Source organism: Colossoma macropomum, unplaced genomic scaffold (assembly GCF_904425465.1).
Source record: "Colossoma macropomum unplaced genomic scaffold, Colossoma_macropomum, whole genome shotgun sequence".
NCBI classification, from domain to species: Eukaryota; Metazoa; Chordata; class Actinopteri; order Characiformes; family Serrasalmidae; genus Colossoma; species Colossoma macropomum.
This window is the reverse complement of record NW_023494787.1, coordinates 11,972,019-11,989,061: the sequence shown is the minus strand read 5'-3', so window position 1 is coordinate 11,989,061 and position 17,043 is coordinate 11,972,019. Positions and strand designations below refer to the sequence as shown.

At 35.0% G+C, this 17,043-nt stretch overlaps 1 protein-coding gene across 1 annotated transcript; it reads right to left on the bottom strand.

The window, feature by feature from the left end:
- Window positions 1-1,478: 1,478 nt before the first annotated feature.
- LOC118805380 (NLR family CARD domain-containing protein 3-like) lies at window positions 1,479-16,926 on the bottom strand. Its single transcript, XM_036566135.1, has 12 exons — window positions 15,953-16,926; window positions 14,009-14,094; window positions 12,337-12,453; window positions 11,963-12,079; window positions 11,477-11,593; window positions 11,019-11,135; window positions 10,485-10,601; window positions 7,413-9,191; window positions 7,044-7,217; window positions 5,999-6,172; window positions 4,732-4,905; window positions 1,479-4,501 (listed from the first exon to the last, which is right to left on the bottom strand). The coding sequence occupies exons 2-12, from the start codon at window positions 14,047-14,049 to the stop codon at window positions 4,495-4,497; spliced, it is 2,934 nt and encodes a 977-aa protein (XP_036422028.1). The 5' UTR covers window positions 14,050-14,094; window positions 15,953-16,926; the 3' UTR covers window positions 1,479-4,494.
- Between the last annotated feature and the right edge of the window lie 117 nt (window positions 16,927-17,043).

Genomic DNA, 17,043 nt, shown 5'->3' with positions numbered 1-17,043 from the left:
TATGCAATACTTTATTTTAAGCTGAGCAGCAACAAGAATATTAGCTCGATTTAAACAACATCTGTCATAATTAAAAGTAAATAAATAAAATAATAATTCCAAATTCCACAACAAACATGCATGACCACAGAAACTGAAGAACAAGTGCACTGTGAACTGTAAAGCCTGGTAAGTTAAACGCTGACACTCAAACCTCAAATGAATGAAGAGTTTTGAAGCTCTACTTTTTCACCTGCTTCATTAGTTCATTAGTGTCTTAAAGACATGCAGTCTTTAAACATAAAAGACAATGCTTAAGTAGTCTCAAGCTATAGTGTTGTAATAACTTTTAAGTACTATTTACCCAGTCAGATTTAGGTTTATAGCAGTTTATATACATTTTTCTCATTAACAAAGTTTTTATTTATTTTATTAATTTCAATAACAATTAATTATTTAACAATTTCACAATATGCTAAAGTGACTGTGCTTGTTAATCATCAGCATAGTGATCAGAGGTTCAGATTTGGGGAGTTCTGCGAGTTATGCTCTCTGATACTAGCCTTTTAAAAGACTCATTTAGTTGCTAGTGAGCTGTGAGTTGCTAGTTGGCAGTAACTTATTAGTTACAATTATTGACATAAACAGAGACACAAAGCACAATCATGGTTAGAATAATTAGCATGTAAAATGTCAGATGGATCAACGTTACAGAGAGCTTTTAATAATGCTGACCTGTGATTAGCCATTACCTGTGTCCAGATGAGGAATCTTCTTGTTACTTACTCTGAGTGTTTAAACAATGAAGAACTTTCTTCCTCACACTCATCCTGCTTTTCTGGTTCAACTCCTTAAATGACCAGAGCCCACCAGCAGGCCCAACACACTTCTACAACTTAAGAATAGCTCAGCCAGTTTGCATTAAAGTTGCTGTAATTACTGAATAATAAGCCATATGTAATACGCCTGTGATTTTAAGGGGTTAACTTTGTATATATATGAAATTTGACTTGTTTCATATTTTTGCTGAATATAAAAGAAACTCCCTGAAAATCAAGTAGGGTCAGATTAATTTGGACTACTCTTTCCTTGTTCTTCATAAAATCTAATGAAGTATTCAAATAAAGCTCTTACCTCGACAAACGAGATCCTAGAAAAATGTTATTTAATTTAATTTGCTGTCCATTTGTGTGATACAAATCAAATATAATGTTGTCGTATCCTTCTCATGTCACCAAGTGGAGTTTGATACTGAGGAAACACATTTATTTTCACCTGAGCTTTTTTTTTTACCTGAAATATAATGCAGCTCTCTCTACCCTGGTGTCAGTTTTCATAGACCTACACTTCTAGATTCACATTCAGCTGTAACACACCTCTTTGCCACTCTTTTTGTATAACTATACATTAATCTGAAGCACATGTACTACTAGTCAAAAGTTTGGACTTATCTACTACATTTTAGAAGAATAATGAAGACTATAACATATATGGGATCATACAGTGATCAAAAAAGTGTTTATTGAATTGAAACCTATATTATAATGATAATAAAAATGTTATACTTTAGAATATTTAAAGTACCCCACCACACACACACACACACACACAACTTTGTCTTGATGCAGTTTTACACTTTCTTGGCATTTTCTACAGAGAGTTTAATACATTTGTGTACATTTGTACAACAAGTGTTACAACAAATTTAAAGTATTTTATTGTAAACCTTTAAGATTTTGAAAATATTAAAAGATTTCTTATTTATATATTGTGTTCATTAAGGATTAGTCATTACTGAATAACTGATTATGTATTCAGTAATGAGTAATTAAGTGCACTGTTGACTAACAGTTTATTTTAATATTAGTTCATAGCTTAATTACTGATTAGTCATTACACTGCTAATTAACTGATAATTGTGTTTACTCATGTAATATTTAACTTGAAAACTAACAAGTACAACAAAAGTTGTCCAAAATGTAAATAAAAATAAGCACAATGATGTACAAATCATGTAAACCCTATATTTAATTAATAATAGAACAAAGAAGGATAGAATAGAACAGAGAAGGCGAACTGCCACATACTTAATTCTTTGAGCAGGTCATGAGTTTGCAGTATAATTAATAATGGAAATTATCGCTTTAACAGAAGTAACACAAACAGTAAATGAGTAGATTAATTAAGACACTTTTAATGAACTAGTTCTCATGTTACTTCTTTATTTGTTAGCAACATTAGCTTCAAAGTTCCAGCACTAAACTACAGCAGAAAAAATTATTTCCTCATTTCACGACCAAATCAGAAAGAAAGAGTTGTTTCAGTGTAATAAAGAGACACAGCAGCAGTGACAGACTTCTAATCAAATGAGCTTAATTAGAGCACAGAGAGGAACGGCAGAGATCTTCGGAGTACAAGAGTGAAACTGATGCTCATGTTCTCCCTGTATGAGCTCAGAACTGATAACAGTCAGAACCTCTCCAGTTCTCCAAACATCTGTCTTCATCACTTTTAATCCGAAAAGAAAGTTTAAGAAATACAAATTTGAAATTACATCTGAAAATCACACCCAACACTGTTCCAATAAAAGCTAAAGAACCTCCAATTAGACTCTCAACAAAAGTGGATATGAAATCAATTCCATCAATCCCAAATTTTAAAGCAAAATAAAACAAAAATTAAAAACTTTTAAACTTTTATGTATATAGTTATACTAAAAAAGTAACTTGTAATTGCACACACTTTAGTAGTTATAAAGAATGAAAAAAAAATTACACTGCAAAAAATGATATCTAAAGAGTAATCAGTCTAAACCTAGTCCAAATATGTGTTGTTTCTTATTTTGAGACAGTTGTACAAATATTATCCTATTCTGAAACTTATTTTTAGATATTTTTTGCTTGTTTAAAGTAATTCTGTTAAGTAAAATTATCTCACTTTATTGGCAGATGATTTTGCAGGTTTCAGGCATATTTCTTAAAATAAGCAAAATTATCTGCCAATATAGTGAGATGATTCTGCTTAATAAAATTACTCAAAACAAGTAAAAAATGTTGATACATAAATTAAATAATTTAATTATAAGCCTACAACCATCTTAAAATGAGGAAAATTAGACATATTGACTAGATTTAAGACGATTCTACTTGCCAATAAACAATTTTTTGCAGTGTAGAACTAAATTCTGTATAAAATGTATAAAAACCCGCGAGACAGGATCTTGTAGTCTGTCACTCCTAAACAAAATATGTGTACTTAAAGAGTGAAGTATGGTGGAGTGGCCGCAGTGTTAGAACAGCACATATTCAAAACATATATGTTTAATATTTCAACATTAAAAAGAAATAAACTTCGGTGAACTTACTACATGACGTTTATCACTGAACATGAAATATCCTGTGTATCAAGTGTGTGTTCTTCTAGAGGCAAAATATCGGGGCCATCAACAAACAGAAACTGAAAGTTCAATCATGACGAGTCTTGAAATAAAGTTATTTCCCACCAAAACATACTACAGTGGTGTCACTTCACTCTGGCTACACAAACAGACTTTGTGAAACAAAGACTGTGCACACACTGCCTGTCTTCTCTCTCAGGTACATCTGGAGGCTGTTTCATGAATTTTGCGACAAAGAAACTGCAGCCCTAGCAATGAACACATATTGCAGGGTTCATAAAGCTACTACAAACCAAATAGGCATTTTTAAAGACATTTGAAATGATACAACTGGCCTATACTTAAAATGTAATATACTTAGTCAGGTTCTTCATTAGGCTATGTAGGCCTTTAGATTTGAAGTCAATAATTAAACGGTCTGTAACAGTCAGGTTCAGTGTGGCACAGTAAAATTGAATAAAGGTTAGATTTGCATAGGTACTGCATTCACTTGTCAAATCCTGTGTTTTTCTATTTGCTGTTTTATTCATTTTCATATTGTCTATAGTAGTCCAACACGTCAGAGTAAAAATAGATTTACATAAGAAAGAGTCTTAGTGCTGCATTAAATATATGAGTTAATAATGAAAAAAGCACCTGTTCCTGACAGTTTAAATAATGCTATTGGATTGATAGATATGAATTCAGTACATGTCGAGTACGAGTCTCATAGAGATAAATACATGCAAAACTGGCCACTGTGAGCTGCTCAAAATTTGGTAAATCGAGAGGAATATATAATCAGCCACATATCCAACATCTTCCCCATTTTCTGTGCAATCCTCCCCCGTTTTGCATGGCCCTCCCTCAAAATCATACGCAAGAGGAAGAGAAGGAAGTGCATCCTATGGTTTTCCATGCCCACAGCCCATAAACTGTGTTTACGTTCAGGCTCCAGTATCACACATAACATGCAGGCAAAATGTATCCAAACTGCACCTGAAACTGCCTCAAAAAGTTTATATATCGGGCCCCCTGTGTCTCCCTCTGCTGCTGCAGCACCTCACTCACATTCAGAAATCACTTCCATCTTCTCATGATGTCATCTCTTTTGTGATCAACAACACACATTGTCAACATCACATTCTGAAAAGGAAGCACAAAACTTTAGAATTAGTAAATAATAATAACCATGTTACTCACTGAAGAGATTTAGATCCAGTTTCCTATACACAGCTTAATCATAGAGATTTTAAACTGTGGATGATTGTTGGCATTTCAGTCTAAGATCAGATTTAATCTCTGTCTGGGAAAGCAGCCTGCAGTGTTTGTGTGTGTTTATGTGTACACATTTCTCTGAAATCATTATTACTTACATTAGTTCGTCTAGTCTGTAATGTTCATCATGCTTAAGAGCTAACAGCAGCTCACGTCCTGACTTTATTTGGGGATTCTCACGCAGATTCAGCTCTCTCAGGTGTGATGGGTTCGATTTCAGAGCTAAAGCCAGAACTGCACAGCCTTCATCTGTGACTTTACAATCCCACAGCCTGCAGAGAGAAAATGTCTGTGTCTGATTAGAAGTATACAGCCCAGAAAGCGAAAAGAACATGCATCTGTGGATGAAGACTTAAATCACTGAATGAAACTGATATTAGATTGATTACATGCTCTACATGTCTAACATTTCTTCACTTATTTTGCAGATCAAGCTAATAAACTATAGTGAAATATCTTATGGCCTTTCTGCATTTTTATGGCCTCTAATTAGTAAAGTGTCAATTATTTTCAAGGGCACTGTAATACTTTATTTTTATTCTGGTTATTTATATGTTTGACTATTTTAGCAAGTTAGAATGTCTTTCATATTTCATAACTCAATATAAAAATAATTGCATTAAAATAAGTTACTTTAGTACTATGTAAGGCTTATATGTTACATTATTCTGTTGCTGCATTCATTAGTAAGGGCAGTGTTTCAACCACACTGAATAGTTTATAGTTGCTGAACATTTGGTATTTGAGCTCAGTCTCGAGTCCATAAATTAAAGATCTTGGTCTTTTCTTGGTCTCAACATCTCAACACATATTGCAGTGCTACTCAGTCATCGGTGTGTTGAGAATTTGTAGTCAAATTGGCTATTGAGGAAAAACAGGTTACTGCTGTCCTCATTTAGCACTCAGTTTTAATCTTATGACTACTTTTTAGTGTTTATTTCACAGTTATATGTGTGTCATTGCTAACTACTTTATAACTCTCTAAGATCATGATTTACATTTGAAATATGGGGTGCAATATAAATATCTAGATATGCAGATTTTATGTTTTCACTGTTCTACAGGGTGGAAGTAAAAATAAAGTTAAATCTTTCTATGAGTAGGTGTGTTTACTAAATTGATTTACAACTGAAATCACAAGGATGAATTTAGTCATCTGTTACAGCTCCCATATGGCACATATGAATATAGAAAACACAACAAACCACATGATGAGAAAATATAAAGTCTCTGAAGAACTGAAACAAACATCCTCAAAATATTGATTCTGAAGCTACAGACTCAAATAGAGATTAGAGAATCGTCACAAATAAAGTACATATCTTACTGAGGACCAGTGTGCAACTCACAGAGAAATGATCTTACCACAGTGCCTCCAGTTTACAGAGAGGATCCTCCAGTACAGCAGAGATCAGCTTCACTCCTGCATCTCCTATTTTGTTCTTAGACAGATGCAGCTCTTTCAGCTGTGAGGGGTTTGATTTCAGAGCTGAAATCAGAGCAGCACAGCCTGTAACTGTAACATTACATCCCCTCAACCTGCAGAGAGAACAATGACACATTCTTCACTCTCAGTTCAGAACACACAGAACAGTTCAGCAGGAACTTCATCAACAAGGTTTGACTAAAGTCATAAAACACAGCTTTATTTATAGAGCACTTTTCATTGCAGCAGCTCAAAGCTCAAAGATTTTGTTTCACAAATCAGTAACACTTTACAATACAGCTCCTCAGTTACCTACTAACTATGCAAGAACAAATCATGAATGAATACTGTATTATCTACAATGCATTATGTGTTAAAAACATGACAATGACAGACTTTATGGGCTGTGGCAGGATATTTAATGTAAAGTATCAACATAATTTTTTTTATGTCTTATATAACCAAACCTACGCTATCTGATCCATTATCTCAATTAGCTATTTGAATACATGGATGTCCAAAAATTCACATAAATATGTTGATATAAAATATTTTAGGCAAAGATTTACCTCATCCAGTTTTCACAGTAGCAACGCTAAAGCTTGACTTGCTTTTTTTCTCCTAGAGTTTTTAAACTTTTACTTTTAATTCTCTTTTGCTCTGGTTATAATTATTTTAGTTTTTTTTGTTGTTGTTTGCTTTTAGCGTTTTCATATCTTCCATATTATTTTGTAAGACTTATTTTACTATTTTATTGTCATATTATTTTACAGTCTTTTTTCATTGCTTTGTTTTTTTCACAAGGATTTACTGTCATACAAGACTATCTGTTATCAGCTTGTTGCTTTTTATTCAACCTGTAAGAATTGGCTTCATTGAAAATGAGGATTCCCCTCAGCATAAATGAACTTAAGTACTGAATATGATGATAATTTTTAGATTAGCACCTCCACCACACTCTAACTCTCTAAAAGATAATCTTACCTCAATGACTCCAGTTTACAGAGAGGATTCTTCAGTCCAGCACAGAGCAGCTTCACTCCTGAATCTCTTAGTTTATTCTGAGATAGATACAGCTTTCTCAGATGAGAGGATTCTGAGCTGAGCAATGAAGCCAGACCTGCACAACTTTTCTTTGTCAGTCGGCAACGTAAAAGACTGAAGAAAACAGCACACAAAATTCTAACATTAACTTGACTGATACTAACTGATCTTGTACAGCCAATACAGGCAAACACAATAATCAAACTATACAAAATGTTCTGACATATGCTGGCAATTGGATTTTGTGTGTTTTAAATTTCCTTTCATATTTGAATGAATATAAAGTTGAATAATGATATTCAGTATTACTTAGCTGTTCTGGATTCTGCAACGACAGGCAGCAGCTTCAGAAGAACATGGTCTGATCTGCCATATTTCCATAAAACAAATCCATCTAGATCTTCTTCTGATGACAACAGTATGAAAACCACAGCTGACCACTGTGAGGGAGAGAGTTTCCTTTTCTTTGTTTTGCCAGTCTGCAAGTACTGCTGAACTTCTTCAACTAGAGCACTGTCACCCAGTTCATTCAGACAGTGGAACAGATTGATGGATTTCTCTGCAGAGGGATTCTCTCTGATCTTCTTCTTGATGTACTGAGCTGTTTCCTCTTTGCTGTGGGAGCTACTTCCTGCCTGTGTCACTAAGTTCTGTAAGAGAGTCTGATTGGACTCCAGTGAGAGACCCACAAGAAAGCGAAGGAAAAGATCCAGATGTCCATTCTTACTCTGTAAGGCCTGATCCACAGCACTCCTGTGTACATCTGAGATTGTAATTTCTTTTCTCAAGAGGCTCATCAGTTTAGAGGACTGACTCTGTTGAAGCACGTTTCTCTTCTGGTTCATGAAGGTCAGGTGCACATATAGAGCTGCAAGATGTTCCTGAATGCTAAGATGGACAAAGCAGTACACTTTACTCTGGAGCAGCCCAGATTCCTCTCTGAAGATCTGTGTACACACACCTGAGTACACTGATGCTTCTTCAACATCGATGCCACACTCTCTCAGATCTTCCTCATAGAAGATCAGATTTTCTTTCATCAGCTGCTGAAAAGCCAGTTGCCCCAGTTTGAGAAGCATGTCTTCATCTGTATTCTGTTTTTTTGTGTATTTTTCTCTTATGATTTTTGTCTGAATGATGAGGAAGTGTGTGTACATTTGAGTCAGAGTTTTGGGGATCTCTCCACTCTCTGCTTCACCCAGCATTCTCTCTAGAACAGTGGCTGAAATCCAGCAGAACACAGGTATGTGACACATGATGTAGAGGCTTCTTGATGTTGTTACATGTGAGATGATTCTATTGGCCAGACTCTGATCACTGATTATCTTCCTGAAGTACTCCTCCTTCTGTGGGTTACTGAACCCTCGTACTTCTGCCACTCGATCCACACACTCAGAGGGGATTTGATCAGCTGCTGCAGGTCGGGCAGTTATCCAGATGAGAGCAGAGGGAAGCAGATTCCCCTTGATCAGGTTTGTAATCAGCACATCCACTGAGGCTGATTCAGTCACATCACACAAACTCACAGTGCTCTGAAAATCTAGATCTAAACGACACTCATCTAAACCATCAAAAATGAATAGAGCTTTGTGTGATTTTGAAATATCTGTTTCGTTAATGTCCTTAAACCATCCATGGAGAAGATCCACCAAACTGAGTTTTTTATCTTTCACGAAATTCATTTCTCTGAAAGGAAGTGGAAATATGAACTGGACATCCTGATTTGCTTTATCTTCAGCCCAGTCCAGAATGAACTTCTGCACAGAGACTGTTTTTCCAATGCCAGCGACTCCCTTTGTCAGCACAGTTCTGATGGGTTTGTCTTGTTCAGATAAAGGCTTAAAGATGTCATTGCATTTGATTGGTGTTTCCTCTATTGTTGTTCTCCTGGATGCTGCCTCGATCTGTCTGACCTCATGTTCATTATTGACCTCTCCACAGTCTCCCTCTGTGATGTAGAGCTCTGTGTAGATCTCACTGAGAAGTGTTGGGTTTCCCTGGTTTGTTGTCACCTCATTCAGACACTGAAACTTCTCTTTCAGATTTAATTTGAAACTCTCTGGGATGTGCATTGAAGCATGGCCTTGTCTGTGAGATGGTGGGACATGTGGTGAGTCATAGGATCAAGATGAACATTTTGCTGATTCAATACATTTGTATTTCCCCCAAACAAAGCAGTTGCTTCCCATTTTTCACTAACATATCATCTATCACGTACTCTCTGTATATTCTCTCTAGTATATGAAAAGTTCATCAGCAAAAAAACAAACATTTTAGAGCAGAAACAGTCAAGCACCAGCGCTGTTCTCGAGCAGAACCCGATAAATACATTCAGCGAATCAGCAGGCAGTATTCAGGTCAGGTGACGCAACACTGCCGCGAAATGTTTTAGGCAGAGTTTTAAATGACAATCAGCCATGTTTCCACAATTCCACACTGACAATTCCATACAAGACGTAAAGTCTTGTTTGGGTGTAAAAGCCAAAATTTCATAAATCACATAGTGCACTTACACAAGGAGCAGTGAGCCATTTGAGATTAAGATTTTTTGAGATATGATCTTATAGATCTTTAACATTGCTCATGTTTTTGATGCAGTTTTCAGGACTTTACCTGCTTGTTTTATGTTAAAGAATGTTAAATTTTGCACTTAAAAGAAACATGTATCCATTACATAGCTTTGTTTAACTCTGAAACATGAAATGACCTTTGAAGTTATCTGCTTTTGCCAAAAAACAAAATAAAAATAAAAAATTAAATACAGTTTAATTTTGGAAGTTACCTGTATTTTGTTGAGTTATTATTACTTAATCAAACAACTCAACTTTAGTTTGATTGATATTGCCTGGAATGTGCAATAAAAACATGATTTATGAAAATTCATTAAAATGGAAATTGCAAATGAACTCCCAATTTGTGTTGTTTACAATCTTAATCAATGTAAAAACTGAAGATGTAACAGGACAAGTTATGAGATGTGTTTACAATATGCTGTCACTGTATGTTGGTTGTGATCTGTTATGATTTCTTCTTCTGTTCTGATGATCTCCTCTATTGTTTTCATTGTACAAGTCAGTGATTGTATGTTTTTCACATATTCTTTGTGGCTAAAAGCTCCTGTTTGAGCTCCTGATTCATAAATATAGCATTATAGCAAAATAACTTTATTATTCTCTAATATAAAGACATGTTATAATAATAAAAAAACATCCCTGAAAGCAAAACAGGACTTTTAAATTTGTCTTATTTTTGCCATACTTGATCGTCTTATTAAAAGCACTTTGATCTACAGTTTAAATGCATGAAACATGCTGTTTACATTATCAAAACAGAATTTAAAAAATAAGAGTCAATAAGTAATTGGTTGTGATTAGTCATTACCTGAGTCCAGATGACGCATCTCTGTCTTTTAATGTTACTGGCTGATTCATAGACGCAGCCCTCCTCATGGACACACCGCTGGGTTCTGGAGAGTTTGATCTGTTTACTTGCTGTGAACTATAAAATTTATACAAGTTATTAAAATAATTTTTATTATTGGCTATTTGTTTAACTAGCCTATCTTAATGATTTGTAATGACTTTAATTTTAATTACACTACTTTTTAAAAATTTGTCTTATTTTTATGCACTTTTATTTCATACAGACTCTTATTACTCAGTAACTACAGGGGCTTCAGTGGAAACTGGCTGAGTTATTCTTAGGTTATAGAAGTGTGTAATAAATCTTTTGGCCTACCCACGGGCCCTGGCCATTTCTGGGGTTAAAGGTTCTTGGCAACCACACCATTTTTAATCACTCTTAACTGAAAGCACTTTGTCACTTAATCTAGTTTAAATGTGTGAAACATGCTATTCACATTATCAAAATAGAAATAAAAAATAAGAGTCAATAGTAACTCTGATTAGTCGTTACCTGTGTCCAGGTGAGGGGTCTCCATCTTTGAATGTTACGGAACGATTTATAGACACATCACTCCTCAAGGACACACTGCTGGGTTCTGGAGAGTCTGATCTGTTTGCCTGCTGTAAACTATAAAATTCATATATGTAAATACAAGTAAATAATCTTTATTACTGGCTAGTCCATCTTATTATTGTAATGACTTCAATTTTAGTTCCATCACTATTTTTGTCTTATTTTTGCTTCACTTCATGATTAGTGCTTATTTCCTATTAAATATTTTCTGAGTTTTTAATGTTTCTTAAAGGTTCTAGTTAACCACATCATTTTAATCATAATTAATTAAAAGCACTTTGATCTTCATTTCAAATGTATAAAACATGCTACTGACATTATCAACACTGCTGTTAAGAGCTACAAGAAAATTTAGTCTTTCCCTGAGCAAGAGCTCAGCTCTGATTGGTCGTTACCTGTGTCCAGATGAGGGGTCTTCATCTTTGAACGTTACCGGAAGATTTATAAACTTATCACTGCTCATGGACATACAGCTGGGTTCTGGAGAGTCTGACCTCTTTACCTGTTGTAAACTGTAAAATTCACACAAGTTATTTAAATGATCTTTATTATTGGCTAATTTTGTTTAACTAGCCCATCGTAAAATTATGATGACTTCTGTTTTAGTTCCATCACTATTTTTAATTTGTCTTATTTTTGCAGTAATTGATGATTAGTTTTTATTTCCCATTAAATATTTTCAGGGTTTTTAATGTTTCTGAAGGTTCTAGTTACACCATTTTTAATCATTATTAATTGAAAGCACTTTGATCTACATTTTAAATGGGTAAAACATGTGATTTACATTATCAAAGCAAAGATAAAAAAAATCTCTGCTGCTAAGAGCTACAAGATAATCCAGTCTTTCTCTGAGCAAGAGCTCAGCTCTGATTAGTCGTTACCTGTGTCCAGGTGAGGGGTCTCCATCTTTGATTGTTACTGGATGATTTATAGACAGATCACTCTTCATGGACACAAAGCTGGATACTGGAGAGTCTGATCTCTTTACCTGCTGTGGACTATAAAATTTACACTAGTTATTTAAATCTTCATTATTGGCTTTTCACTATTTGTAAATGTCTCTTATTTTTGGCATCTTGATTAGTGTTCGTTGGCAATAAAATGTTTTCTGTCATTTTATGATTCTTAAAGGTTCTTGTTAAAAACATCATTTTAATCGTTCTTAATTGAAATCAGTTTGATCTACATTTTAATTGCAGGAGACATCTCTCTGTTGCTTTCTCTCAGCAACAGTTAAACTCTGATTGGTTGTTACCTGTGTCCAGATGAGGAGTCTCCATCTTTGAATGTTGCTGGTTGATCCACAGACTCATCACTCCTCACGGATTCACAGCTGGGGTCTGCAGAGTCTGATATCTTTAATAGGACTAGACTGCACAAAAGCACAGATAAAAGTGATTTGCATTATTTTTATTTTCTTGTTTACATAGACCATATAATCATTTTAGGAATTATTCATTTAAGTTCACTTTTTCATTGTCTTCTTTCTGTACTTGATGTTTATTTCTCCCCTCTTATTTAAAATTTTCTTTCTCTTATTGTTTATTTTTTTCCTAAAGGTTTTTGGTTTTCTATTTTCCCCCATTTGCTTCTTTCACACTTAACCTGAAACATATTGTTATTTTTGTTACTGTTGTTCTTGTTGTTGTTATTATTATTATTAGCAAACACTCTTCAGGTATAACCCCATTTAAAAAAACTAGACAGGTATGATGATGTTCTAATCAGTTGAAACTCTATAATTAATTGAAAACAGTAAAAAGACAACATATCCAATGTTAAAAGTAGGAAATTGTATTGTTTATTGAAAAATATATGCTCATTTTGAACTTGATGTCAGCAACACTTTTCAATAAAGTTGGGACAGGGGCAACAATAGACTGGTAAAGTTGTATAATGCTAAAAAAAAAAACACCTGGTGGAACTTCTCACAACTAATTAGGTTAATTGGCAACAAGTCAGTAATATGACTGGGTATAAAAAAGCATCCTAGAGAGGCTGTCTTTCCAGTGTAAATGGGGAGGGGTTCACTACTCTGGGAAAGACTGTCTGGTCAAATAGTGCAACAATTCAAGAAAAACGTTTCTCAATGTAAAATAGCAAAGAAATTTGGGCTTTGGTTGAGCTTTGGTGCATAATATCATTAAAAGACTCAAAGAATCAGGAGAAATCTCTGTATGTTGGGACAAGGCCGTTAACCAATAGTGGATGGCTGTGATATTCGGGCCCTCAGGCAAAACAGACATGATTCATGAGAACATGAGTTGAGCAGCTGAAATCTTGCGCAAGAATGGGAAACCATTTTACTTTCAAATTTACAGTAATTGTTCTCCTCAGTTCCCAAACGCGTACAGGGTGTTGTTAAAAGAAGAAGTGATGCAACACAGTGGAAAACATGCCCCTGTCTTGAAATGTGTTGGTGTCATTGAATTCAAAATGGACATATATTTTTCAAAAAAAACAATAAAATTTCTCAGTTTCAACATTTGAAATGTTGTCTTTGAAGTATTTTTCAATGAGTTGAATTTTTTTTTATTTACATTTTTCACAGTGTCCCAACTTTTTTTGAAAAAGGGGTTTTATGCACATATGCCTACTGGAGAGTCTGATCCTTACTGTTGTATAAAGAGCTGAATTAGACAGCAAAGGATCATATCATTCCTTCAGAGATTTAGATTAGCCTTTAAATTCTATTTAAATAAATATGAAAATATCACAGAAGTAATACATATCATAAAAGTATCATGTAAGTATAATCAGCAAATGTCATCACAAAATACTTTGGAGGACCATGTGTGTAGCGAACAGCTGATGCTTATAAAAATATCAACTTCTGACACTTTGTTAAGACATCTTTATACAAAGCGACTCACAGGACAATATAACAACGATATACATTTTTAAATCTGTATGACATCATAGCTCACCTCTGGCTTAAGCTATTTAAGTCCTGATGAGGGGTCTCCATCTTTGAATATTAGTGGAGTCTCCACATAAAGAATGGACTTCACTCCTAAAACAAAGCAAAAACAATTTTGTCACCGAATCCTGCAGATCAATTTTCAAGTCTTTCTATTAGGTTAGATGTGAGGGAAAACGCAGCTCCTCTGGTGAATTCAAAACATTGTTTTTACAGTATTTAGTTACCAGTGCACATATTACACACACACATCATCAACAGGTCACCAGTCCATCGCAGGTACACTCACACAGACAGATACACTCACACACACATTCATACTTAAGGGCAATTTAGTGTGTCCAATCAGCCTGACTGCATAACTTTGGACTGTGGGAGGAAATCCATGCAGACACAGGGAGAATATGCAAACTCCATGGGAATTGAACCCAGTCCCTTCTTGCTGTGCGGCTACAGCGCTACCCACTGTTCCACTGTGCCACCAGTGCACATACAAATTTTAATCATCAAATATCAAATCCATGAACACTAACTGCTGTAGTTTCCTAATTACTATAAGTATAAATATCATAATATAAGTTATTTGTTTCATTACCAATCAAGTTTGTGCTTTGCTGTTTGTAAAGAGCACAGCACTGAGACATCTCTTAAACCAGAATCTCAAGCAGAATCTCTCAATATAAATCAGAAACCGTGGTCCTCGCTTGTGGACTTTTCTCTTCGATTCAGCTCACGTAGTTTTAAGCAAAGTGTAGGCCAGGAACCACTAGTGCATTTTACAAGCTAGATTTCTGAAACATGTTTAAGTAGATATAAAGGAATGGTTTGGATCATTGTCTGAAGCATATCCCATTTCAGCTGCTTCAGGTTTGTTCTAACATATCCAAAGTGGAATGAGTCCATGTTAGCATGTGTCAAACAAAAGAGCCCATTAAGCACCACATATCCATCAATATAATGTGAAAAGAATTTTTCTCAACAACCATCCCTCATTTCACATGAAGTCCACCTGAAATGTTCACAGCCAAAAATCTCTATTTTTGACTGTAGAACCCAATAGTAATAAAAGCTCCAATGATTTTTTTTAAGAAACGCCATCTACTTATATCTGCACTTTACTGTGGGAAGAATGGGGCCATATGGGCTGTGTTCAACAGTTTAAATGCAAACACGCAAATACAAGCAAAATAATAAATACAGAAGAAAACAGTAAAATTGGCTGAAGTACAGTACTGTGTATAGGTCTTACAGTCTAATCGGTATTACACCCACTTTTCAAAATTTCTGCATAATTCAGTTGTGAGTAGTTTGATGTGAAATGGTTTATTATAAAGAAACTCTCCCATTCAGATTTCTTAACAGTGGTGATGATAGTAACCAGTGAACATAATGTCTATAATGCAAATATTGCCATTTAATTTACTATCCAAAACATCCAGTGCACCTACACGTCATTTTTATGTGTAATGGTTATAATGGTTATAATGATAAAATAGAGGTCAACGTGAAATAATACAATTTTTTAGGGACTACTTTGCCTTATAATGCTCTGCATGTATTTCTCCACCATGAATATGTTTAGAAAAATAGATTTTTAGGCCAATAGCTTATCTGAAAACTACAGTAGAAGCAGTGTATTCAAAACCATTTCTTGTAATAACTGTCTGTGATGAAGCTTTTAGAGGCAATAAACTCTTCAGACATCTGGTTCCTATCACCACCACTGTGAATCATTCTCTGTACATTTCTCCAGAATTTCACATCAAACCACCCTGAAACACTTTGTTTACATTTTCATGATTTTATTATGTGATTTTTTTTTTTTTTTAATCAGTGGAATATATTTAGTATTTAGTATTATATCTTTAATATTATTTGCATTTTATATATAATTTTCAAGGTACCTAAAACTCAGCAAACAGTAAGCGGATAATTATTGTGAAATACTCACCAGAATATCTAAAAATAAGCTTCACTTTATCATGAAGATGCAAACCGTTCCCGTCAGTTCAGAATTACTGCTGTGTAGAACTCCTGAATGAGTGTAAATGTTTCTGAAAATGAACAACCAGAAACGAAGCCTGATTCCTGTTGTCATGTAAAGGAACTACGTTCGTTACTGCGTTTGTTCCTTTTTTCCCTTCCTCTTGTTTTCGTACTGTCTTTTTTTCACAAGCGTTGAAAAAAAACACATTCAGACACAACAAAGAAAAATATTTTCCACTACGTCGAATCTCCTCTTCCTCTACCAGTAAAATCAGTAAAATATGTCACCTTTCATCAGCAGCTTCTTGACAAACGTTTTGCTGTACCTGAAGAAAATGGCGGCTCAGCAGCACTAAACTTTCACTTTCAGTATTAAAGGAGGAAATCGGTGAACTGTCTCTGCGAAACACAAATATGATTCAGTTGAATTCCATCTGGAATTATACACCGTCACAGAAACCACAGAATGTGAAGTATTGATGCTTTGAGACTAGAGTGTGAGCAAGAGATTCTGCTTATTTACTATGACATTATTTCCTGATTATAGAAAGTGCCACATTCTTCACGTTCACACGTAACGCGAACGTGTAACAGGAAAAAAAAACACTCTAGGAATGTGAAAATGTGCTTTATTGCGCTTTACCAATACCTCACATTCTACAGTCTCTGTACAACGTCTAATGCCAGATTGTGTGACAGTCCGTTATTTTATGTCAGGGTCCTAAATCCGGCTTTACACCAAACGACTTTTCAAGCGATTTCACTGTCGCAGACAAATTTGCAGTGTCGGAATAAAATCATGAGAGGCTTGCTGGAGTTAACTCGATCGTTTAGTGTGAGGTGGTCAGAACGGCCGTCTTAAATCAGTCTTTTTCTCCTCTTGACGCTGCGACAAAAGCAACCACGTTTAATATTATCGTAAGTTTCTTGGCTCATGCAAATGGTGATGTGCCAGTGCGAGCGGGCAAGCGCATGCGCGGGCCGTGGTCGAGAGAGAGAGAGAGGGAGAGAGAGAGAGAGAGAGAGAGAGAGAGAGAGAGAGAGAGAGAGAGCAAG

Bases quoted from the DNA above. Each gene is read 5' to 3' on its own strand.
- LOC118805380 (XM_036566135.1), bottom strand. From the start codon at position 14,049: ATGGAGACCCCTCATCAGGACTTAAATAGCTTAAGCCAGAG. The intron at 11,594-11,962 runs GTAACGACTAAT...TGAATTTTACAG, and splicing joins GACCCCTCACCTGGACACAG to TTTACAACAGGTAAAGAGGT. The intron at 9,192-10,484 runs GTAATGACTAAT...ACCATCTCACAG, and splicing joins GATGCGTCATCTGGACTCAG to ACAAGGCCATGCTTCAATGC.